We start from the raw sequence: 10,100 nt of genomic DNA on the forward strand, positions 1-10,100 counted from the left end.
TGAAGGGGAACAGATGAGTAGGAAATGCTGAGGGACTTCTTTCAGCTCAAAGGGAATATGCTGGCTTCTAAGGCCTCCTGAAATGAAGGGAATTGGCACTGTCCTCGTTATGCCACCCTCCATCTAGAAGGTCACCCCTGAGAAAGGTAGGGTCAGCTATGTCTGTTTTGTTGGTATGTCCCATTAAAACTACAACTGAGAGCCAGCAAAGGGCCTGGCTCCTCAGTGAGGCACTGTTGCCGTATTGGCTCTGGGTTCAGCCTACATTGTGAGTTATGGGATGTCGGAAAGAGAATTTGGCAACATTTGTGAATGTTGGGGTAGCTGGGCCATTGAATGCCTAGGCAACTGTTTCCTGTTTGGGGCCCACTTCCACGGGACACAAGGACCCTGAGAGTCTCAATATTGGATCAGATCATGGATAGGTACAGCACAAATTTCCACTCACTGCAAGGTGTGGAACAGCTATTCTGGATGGAGAAATTTTCTGGTGTGCTGAGGATTAAGCAGAAAACTCTTTGGGTTCCTCCTCCTTCCCCCACCCCCACCCTTCCTACCCACCCTTATCTCCCCTGCCCTTGTTGTTGGAAAATCTTTTTTTGTTTTTGTTTTTGTTTTTTGTTTGTTTTGTTTTGTTTTTGACGGAGTTTCACTCTTGTTGCCCAAGCTGGAGTGCAATGCCACGATCTTGGCTCACTGCAACCTCCGCCTCCCAGGTTCAAGCGATTCTTCTGCCTCAGCCTCACGAGTAGCTGGGATTACAGGCGTGCGCCACCATGCTCAGCTAATTTTTTGTATTTTTAATAGAAACAGGGTTTCACCATGTTGGCCAGGCTGGTCTCGAATTCCTAACCTGAGGTGATCCACCGGCCTCGGCCTCCCAAAGTGCTGAGATTACAGGCGTGAGTCACTGTGCCTGGCCAGAAAATCTTTCTTTTTTTTTTTTTTTTGAGACGGAGTCTCGCTCTGTCGCCCAGGCTGGAGTGCAGTGGCCGGATCTCAGCTCACTACAAGCTCCGCCTCCCGGGTTTACGCCATTCTCCTGCCTCAGCCTCCCGAATAGCTGGGACTACAGGCGCCCGCCACCTCGCCCGGCTAGTTTTTTGTATTTTTTTTAGTAGAGACGGGGTTTCACCATGTTAGCCAGGATGGTCTCGATCTCCTGACCTCGTGATCCGCCCACCTTGGCCTCCCAGAGTGCTGGGATTACAGGCTTGAGCCACCGCGCCCGGCCGAAAATCTTTCTACAGAGACATTTAAGTCCATATTCTTCCTTTAGGGAGCTAGTGGACCCTGGGATCCATTCATTCTTTCCTATTGGAGGATCATAAGGTCTCAGGGTGATCACATCTCACTCAACAGAACCAGAGATGTAGAGAGGATGAGAGCTTGTCTGAGTCTGGGATGAACCTGGGACCTCCTTTCCAAGTCTTTTTTTTTTTTTTTAAACTAAATCTTTGATATGAACTTGTTTTCTTATTGACCTCATTTTCCTAAAAGCTGAGCACAGCTGGAATAGGAGGAAAAAGGAGTTAATTAAGGGTGCCGGTGAGTGGGGCTTCAGGAACTCAAAGTTTGACTGGATTGTGATTGTGCTGCCAAGACTCCATACTTGATTTGGAATATTGTACACCCCAGGCCTACATGTTCCATTCTGGAAGCCACCCTGTTAGATTAATGTCTCCTATTTCCCAAACAGATAGCTTTCTTTGAGGATTGCTTGGCTGCCTTTTGGAATGATGTGGGTGAGCATGGCCATCTCATAAAACTTATTTGGACAGTTGGATATTGTTCCAGTCACCCATTGCAGCTCTCCTCTGCCTCACGTGTTAGAAAAGCCAAGGCTCGCAGAACTCAAAGGCAGTCTCTGGACCTCTCTAACAGTAGGACTGCTGCTTCTCACCCTTTCTTCCTCCTTACCACTCTCTGGCACCTCCAAACCCCCTACCAACTTCCTCAACTCACTCATTCAAGCCTCTACCCATTCAACAAACCTATTCCCTGCCTCACTGATCAGTGCAGTAGGAACAAATTTGATCTCTGGGTCAGGAAGACCCTGGGCTGCAGTTCCAGCTCTGTAATTTATTACCTTTGCCGCCTTGGGCAAGGTAACCTCTCAGACCCTTGATTTCTTCATCTGTAAAATGATAGTGACAGTGCCTATACCTTGGGGTTGGTGGCGCAGCCAGCACAGTGTCTGCCCATAGCTGATGCTATATTAATAGTAACTACAATTGTCAGTGAGTCTCAGACTCAGTTTGCTTTCATAATTGAAGTACAGCTAATGAACAACTCAGACGAGATCAGGTGTGTTCAGGGAGGTATGGCCCTAGACAAATTAATGATCAATTCAAATGCAGCTTTGCTGGGAACCTTAACCCTTTTGCCTTCCCTTCCCATGCCCCCTGGATTTCTCTGCCTCTGTCTCCACATAAGGGAGTCCCTGTTGAAGGAGCTGTTTTACTTCTGTCCTGTGCCCTGTTTTCCTGGTGGTGTTTTTCCCCTGACAGCCCAGCTTATTTCTCTGTCCCCTTTTCTTCTCATCATCTTCCTTGGAATCTTGAGGGGAGGGGAAAGCAATAGTTGAGGAAAAATTAACAAGCCAATGAAAGGTCAGCTCGGAGACTTTCTGGACCAAGAAAACTCTATGTGGTGCGGAGGGCAGATTAATACTAATATATCAGGGAATTCTGATACTAGTTAAGCTCCTGATTTAAGAAGTTTTTTTTCAACGAATGCTCTTGATGATCCATAAGTATAGTCTGCACTTTGTTCTGTCTACTACACTTGTCTTAGTGCAAACGCCATGTTCAGAGAGCTTGCGTCTTAAAGTTAATGGAATGTCCTGAGATCGGGATTGTCTCCTACCTAAAGTGAGATGAAGAAAAACACCATCCCGGGCTAGTGCAGCAGATTTCTTAGTTTATTGGTCAGCACTTTGCAATATAATGGCTCTTGTACACATATTATCACCACTGGAATCCACCAATAGAGCACCACACCATAGCCAAAAATGTTGGCTGTTCAGTGGCATAACTGCCCTGGAAGCCGGGAGGAAATCAAGGCCTTCAGACTGGGCTTGGCTGGGGCCTTGGCCAGGGTGTTGGTGCCAGGCACCTGGTTAAGATAAATGTCCTGAAGCAAATAATAATTACCTTCTTTGCTGATAAGAGGCCCCAGTACTTTTCCAATAGCATGATTGCATTAGGATCTTTCTTTGGACCACAGCCTGTGGAGCACTGATTCATGGGTACTGGCCTTAACTTCATCCAAACTATTGTATATGTGGTGGAACCCAGTGTTCTCCTTTGGTCCTGGGTTTGTGTAAATAATATTCCCGGTTCCATCACCTGTCCCTGCCCCTCTTGCTCCTTCTGGTGGCAATCCTGCTTCTGTCCACCAGGTGGCCTCACTTAGGAAGAAGCGGAAGAAAAGGACCTCAAGTCTCTGGTGCTTTTGTTTTTTTTTTTTCCCCCCTCAGCTTGAGGCTGAATATAAAGAAAATATGTTTTAATGGAAACGTGTAACTTTTATTATGGAACAATCACCTCATCTAGTTTATGGTTTGGAGTCTGTTTTTCCTGAAGTACCCTCTAATGCTGTGCATGGCTGGGCCCATCACAGGGCAGGTGTTTTCCTGGGATTGTTTATATATATTTATACCTTTGGTTTAGAGTGTTGTCATTCACTTTTTTAAAGAAAAGTAACAAAGTTTTGTTTTTAAAAAATAGAGACACGGGATCCTGGATAATGTTTAATGTATTTTATTTGAAGAGTAGAATGTGGTAGACCAAAGAGAAAAGGGCTGGCGTCTTGTGGTCACTCCAATGCTCACTCCCATGCCCTGTCTCCTCCTCACCTCCTCTGTCACCCACCTAGCTGCTCTCCCATACATGTTCACCCACTCACCTCAGCTCCCGCACACCATACATATGCATCTGTAGATTAGAGTGGACCTGTGCATGCATTACATGCATGTCACAGACCTGTACATGTGCCAGTCCACAGACAAGTACTCCCACACCTGAACTTTCAGAGGAAGGGGCAAGTGGATGAGTGCTGGGGTTCAGGGCAGGTCGGCATGCCAGCTGGCTGGTGAGGGGAAAGCTGGGTTGATTAGAAAGTGAATGTGCAGGTGACAAAGTATGTGTGCAGGGGAGAGACTGAGAGGGCAGTGACTGGGAAGAAGGTGAGGCCGTGATGGTGAGGGCGGGTGTCAGGGAGTATGACATAGGAGAGCATGCAAAGCCATGGGGGCATGCTGGCTGCCACCTGAAGAAGAGCTTTTCAAACTAGCGCTGTTCTCTACTGAATGCCCTCTGCCTCTTGTTAGGGCATTTGTATTTCTTATTTCTCTAGAAATCAGCTCCAGTTTGGTTTTTATCAATCTCTAGAGCCCTCTTTGGAGATGCCAGTTGGTACAAGAAAGCGCTGAACTGTTTACAGTCTCAGCCTAAGGTTCAGGGAGGGGATGTGGTTTAACTGGGCCACAAAGCCCGGTACAGGACTCATTTGCATGGCCCCTGACGCCATGTGACGCAGCCGGCTCCTCCTATATAAAGAAGCAGGAGCCAAAATATCTCCGAGTCTGGGTTGGACTGGCGGCCGTGGAGTTTGTGACACACGAGGTGACACCCCTCGAGTCACTTCCCTTCCACTCCAGCTGGAGCGCCTGCCTGGCTTTGGGTTCGTTCTGCAGCCTTCGTCCCGCTCCTAGCCTCAGGGCCGGACTCCAGCGCAGAGCCCAGCCCAGCGCAGCCTGCCAGCAGCCGCCCAGCAGCCCAGCACGGCAGGAAACCCGGCCAGAGCTCCCCAGCAACCCGAGTCATGAACACCGAAATGTATCAGACCCCCATGGAGGTGGCGGTCTATCAGCTGCACAATTTCTCCATCTCCTTCTTCTCTTCCCTGCTTGGAGGGGATGTGGTTTCCGTTAAGCTGGACAACAGGTAACCGCTGACTCTGGAGCCTACCGAGCCGGGGCGCCGGCCGGAGCTGGGCTACCAGCCCGATCTCTGAGCAAGCTGTGCGCCGCTGGTCCCCGTTCCCCGCGGTGCAGCATCCTGGGAAGGGGCGGGGGTAGGGGACGCAGGAAGGGGGGGGTCACCGCCGCTCTGGGATCCGTCGTCGAAGCGTCCCTGCGGCCGCTGCGCCGTGAAAACGAGCTGCTGCAGCCGCAGAGGCAGCCGGAGGCAGAGGGGCGGCGGGCAGGGCCAGGCAGGGCTGGGCAGGGGGCTGGCCGAGTGCCGTGCGCCGCTTGGGAGAAGGCCGGAAGCTTACCAGCCGAGAAGGAATTCCTAGCTAGCTTTAGAGCCGGGTAGGTTTGCCCGGGACCTTGTAGGCCGACGGTGGGGTACTCCCCGGGTCGCACCCCCCATTGTTTGCATATCGTCTGAGCAGGCCACGGTGGCCTGTGCGCCCCAGGACTGGCACGCAGCTCCGATCGGTTGGAACTCGGGGCGGAACTCGGGGCGGCGGCAGCAGCGCTGAGCCGGCCTCGATGAGGAGATGCAGCTTCCTGCAGGGGCTAAGGAAGGATCTGGGGACAAAGTGTCCGGAACTCTGGGCCAGGGAGGCGAGAAAGAGAGAGAGAGAGGAAGAGCCAAGGCAGGTGGAGGACTTTGGCCACAACTGCCATGTACTCAGAGTAGAACCGAGTGGGTAATAGGTCGCTTTGCTTTTTGTCTTGGCAGTGCCTCCGGAGCCAGCGTGGTGGCCATAGACAACAAGATCGAACAGGCCATGGTGAGTGGCAACACTGCGTCATTCTCATCCCCTGACTTAGCTGCTGCTTATGTAACTCTGGGCAGGATTGAGGGAATGGGTGAAAAAGCCGTTAGCCAAAACCCTGAGGAAGCCGACAGCCTGCCTCCTATCCCCACTGGAGGTGGAGTCTGATTACAGTGACACTTTTTAGGGCATTTCCAGTCTTCCCTTCCCGGGCTCCCTCCTTTCTTCCTCTCTCCTCCATCTCAGGTCTTTGCAGCAGGCTCTGACTCTCTTCTGGGCCTGTTGCTGGGCAGGGAGCTCAGATTCTTGCATTTGTGTGCATCCTGCAGCTAGCAAGGGGCAGAGCTCATTGGATGCAACAGCACTGCAGTGCCTCTGCAGAGCCTGGACTGGGGTCAGGAGTTGGGTGGAAACAGGAAGCGAAGCACCTCACCCCTGTCCCTCTCCTTACCAGGTAGAGGTCATACTCCAAGGAGCAGCCACAATGGCTGCAGAGGGTTAGGACTTCAGCGGTTGGGAGCCACTTAATTGTGCCCTGGAGCTTAAGGACACCTTCCCTGCCCCCATTGCAGTCATCAAATTCAGAGAGGATGCAGGAGTTCTGTACCTTTCCCCAAGGCCAATGTCCTGCATGCTAACTGGCCGGCTGCAGGACAGCTGCAATTCAATGTGCTGGGTCATATGGAGGGGAGGAGACTCCAAAATAGCCAATTTTATTCTCTTGGTTAAGATTTGTACAGCAGACAAACAGTATGGGATGCATTGCAGGTCTCCCCTTCTCCCAGATCTGGATCAGCAGCAGCAGGGGCTTATGTAAAATGGGGGACATAGCAAACCACCGGCAACCAGCAGAAGTGTCATCCCAAAGGCCCCTCAGCAGCCAGCTTTGAAAGTCATTGGAAACTTGGAGGGGAGAACCTATCTAGTTCAAAGCTGGGCTCTCAACTCCAGCATGAGCCAAATCATGTAGCTCTCCTGAATGAGGGTTTAAGTGCTTCAGAGAAAGGTGAACGAGGAATTGGACTTGCCAGACCAGTTCACTGAGGGAAGGCTGGAGGGCCCTGTCATTAAGGACAGCACAGGCACACCAATGGCAGAGCAAAGGTGCTGCAGAGGGTCCATGATGGCTAAGGAATGGCTTTGTTATGATTCCCTCATTGGCAGGATCTGGTGAAGAATCATCTGATGTATGCTGTGAGAGAGGAGGTGGAGATCCTGAAGGAGCAGATCCGAGAGCTGGTGGAGAAGAACTCCCAGCTAGAGCGTGAGAACACCCTGTTGAAGACCCTGGCAAGCCCAGAGCAGCTGGAGAAGTTCCAGTCCTGTCTGAGCCCTGAAGAGCCAGCTCCCGAATCCCCACAAGTGCCCGAGGCTCCTGGTGGTTCTGCGGTGTAAGTGGCTCTGTCCTCAGGGTGGGCAGAGCCACTAAACTTGTTTTACCTAGTTCTTTCCAGTTTGTTTTTGGCTCCCCAAGCGTCATCTCACGAGGAGAACTTTACACCTAGCATAGCTGGTGCCAAGAGATGTCCTAAGGACATGGCCACCTGGGTCCACTCCAGTGACAGACCCCCTGACAAGAGCAGGTCTCTGGAGGCTGAGTTGCATGGGGCCTAGTAACACCAAGCCAGTGAGCCTCTAATGCTACTGCGCCCTGGGGGCTCCCAGGGCCTGGGCAACTTAGCTGCAACTGGCAAAGGAGAAGGGTAGTTTGAGGTGTGACACCAGTTTGCTCCAGAAAGTTTAAGGGGTCTGTTTCTCATTTCCATGGACATCTTCAACAGCTTCACCTGACAATGACTGTTCCTATGAAGAAGCCACTTGTTTTAAGCAGAGACAACCTCTCTCTTCTCCCCTGCTTCATGAAGGCAGGGGACATAGATGGGAGAGATTGAGCCAAGTCAGCCTTCTGTTGGTTAATATGGTATAATGCATGGCTTTGTGCACAGCCCAGTGTGGGATTACAGCTTTGGGATGACCGCTTACAAAGTTCTGTTTGGTTAGTATTGGCATAGTTTTTCTATATAGCCATAAATGCGTATATATACCCATAGGGCTAGATCTGTATCTTAGTGTAGCGATGTATACATATACACATCCACCTACATGTTGAAGGGCCTAACCAGCCTTGGGAATATTGACTGGTCCCTTACCTCTTATGGCTAAGTCTTTGACTGTGTTCATTTACCAAGTTGACCCAGTTTGTCCTTTAGGTTAAGTAAGACTCGAGAGTAAAGGCAAGGAGAGGGGCCAGGCTCTGAATGCGGCCACGGATGCCTTGCTGCTGCAACCCTTTCCCCAGCTGTCCACTGAAACGTGAAGTCCTCTTTTGAATGCCAAACCCACCATTCACTGGTGCTGACTACATAGAATGGGGTTGAGAGAAGATCAGTTTGGGCTTCACAGTGTCATTTGAAAACGTTTTTTGTTTTGTTTTGTTTTGTTTTGTAATTATTGTGGAAAACTTTCAAGTGAACAGAAGGATGGTGTCCTACTGTGGATGAGGGATGAACAAGGGAATGGCTTTGATCCAATGGAGCCTGGGAGGTGTGCCCAGAAAGCTTGTCTGTAGCGGGTTTTGTGAGAGTGAACACTTTCCACTTTTTGACACCTTATCCTGATGTATGGTTCCAGGATTTGGATTTTGATTTTTCAAATGTAGCTTGAAATTTCAATAAACTTTGCTCTGTTTTTCTAAAAATAAACTTGGTGTCTGACTGAGTATAAACGGACTGGGTGGGAGAGGCCCCTCAGCCAGTAGGGGCTGTTTTGCTGACCCCCTGAATATCCCTTGAGCACCCTGTCAGTGCCAGGCCTATGCTGCAGCCGTGATCTCGTGTCATCTGCACAATACCCATATGAAGGACATGCTCTTTGCCCTCACTATCTGGATAAAGAAACTGAGACTCAGTGAGTTTAAGTGACTTGCCCGAAGTCACATGACTATTATGGGAATTAGGACTCAAGCCCAGATCCTTCCTCTCTCTCCTGCTCTGCTTTCATATGAGAGCTTCGGGGTGAGTGGCAAGGTGACTCATAACACACAACCGTAGCTTGAGGGGATGATTTTGGAGAAAAGATACTCCCAGGAAGGCCCAAAAGAAACAGGCAGGGTATACATAGGAGGGAGCGAGAAGAGAGGAACCAAATCAACAGGCGTGGGCCTCCTCTCTTCTGAAAACATCACTGGGGTCACTTAATGCATTCTCCTTAATACCAATCCACATGTGACACTTGGCTTGGCAAAGGAGCTAAGAAGGCCCTAGTAAGAGAAGGAGGGAGAATATATGAGGAAGCAAAACCACTCCCCTTTCCTTTGCTCTTCCCCTTACTTCCAGCCAAGGAAAGATGTCCTCAGTCCCTGCTCAAAGTTCTCAGGGACACTGCTGAAAGTTCTCTCACCAAACGCACCAACCACTTGGGCAGGGCCAAGTCTAAGGCTCCCGACTCCAGATTCCTTCATCCACCTCTCTTTGGGGTTCATTATCACCCATCACCCTTTCCCAGCTCCATGTCCCCAGCATCCAGAGTCCTAGCAGTTCTCTGATTGGTTGTTGATGAGTGCTTAGTGTCTCCTCTACCACGCCCTAACCTGAACTTCCTCTGGACTCTGAGCTGTGTTCTAAGCCCACTATGTTCCCAAGGGAAACTATCACCTCTCTTTAAGTGATTCCATTCCATCTCAGCTTCTGGTAGCATATATACCTATCCTTTTCCCACTTGAAACTGGGGAAACAGAATTCCTTGATTTTCCTAAGCCACAAACCTCAAGGTGACCAAGATGTCTTGCCCTCTGCCCCTTACATCAACCACTGCCTAAATGTAATCAAAATGACCTGCTTCTTCCTCTGTAAAGGTCATACACGTTGACATTTTGTTTTTGTTTTTGTTTTTTCGTTTTTTGTTTTTTATTGAGATAGGGTCTCACTCTTGTTGCCCAGGCTGGAGTGCAGTGGGGCCATCACAGCTCACTGCAGCCTCAACTCCCTGGGCTCAGATGATCCTCACCTCAGCCTCCTGAGTAGCTGGGGCTGTAGGTGTGCACCACCACTCCTGAATTTTTTTTTTTTTTTTTTTGCATTTTTAGTAGAGATGGAGGTTTCGCCATGTTGCCTAGGCTGGTCTTGAGCTCCTGGACTCAAGGAACCTGCCTGCCTTGGCCCTCCAGAGTGCAGGGATTATAGGCATGAGCCACTGCACCCAGCTGACCTGTTCTTTTCTAATCACCAAAACCCTTCAGAACATTGCAAACTCCTCCTTGCTGGCCTCTCAAATCCCAGTTTCCCCACCTGCTCCCAACCTTGATATTCATAATGCCATGTTCATTGTCTATACCTGCCAACTGGTTCATGGCATGCAGATTGTACAGCTGC

General features: G+C 50.0%; 1 protein-coding gene across 8 annotated transcripts in view; it reads left to right on the forward strand.

Moving 5' to 3' along the window:
* Nucleotides 1-8,432, forward strand: part of LOC105490447 (TSC22 domain family member 3) — a 64,712-nt gene extending 56,280 nt beyond the window's left edge. For 5 of the 8 annotated variants that reach the window (XM_011756067.3, XM_011756068.3, XM_071089091.1 and 2 more), the window contains 2 exons: nucleotides 5,694-5,745; nucleotides 6,895-8,432. In XM_011756067.3, the coding sequence (XP_011754369.1) occupies nucleotides 5,694-5,745; nucleotides 6,895-7,125 (283 nt within the window). In that variant the 3' untranslated portion in view covers nucleotides 7,126-8,432. Of the gene's footprint in view, nucleotides 1-4,575; nucleotides 4,950-5,122; nucleotides 5,318-5,343; nucleotides 5,608-5,693; nucleotides 5,746-6,894 lie in introns of those variants that run through there. The other 3 variants (XM_011756075.2, XM_011756076.2, XM_024795621.2) reach the window with 3 other exon arrangements.
* The last annotated feature ends 1,668 nt before the right edge of the window (nucleotides 8,433-10,100 follow it).

This window comes from Macaca nemestrina, chromosome X (genome assembly GCF_043159975.1).
Source record: "Macaca nemestrina isolate mMacNem1 chromosome X, mMacNem.hap1, whole genome shotgun sequence".
NCBI lineage: Eukaryota > Metazoa > Chordata > Mammalia > Primates > Cercopithecidae > Macaca > Macaca nemestrina.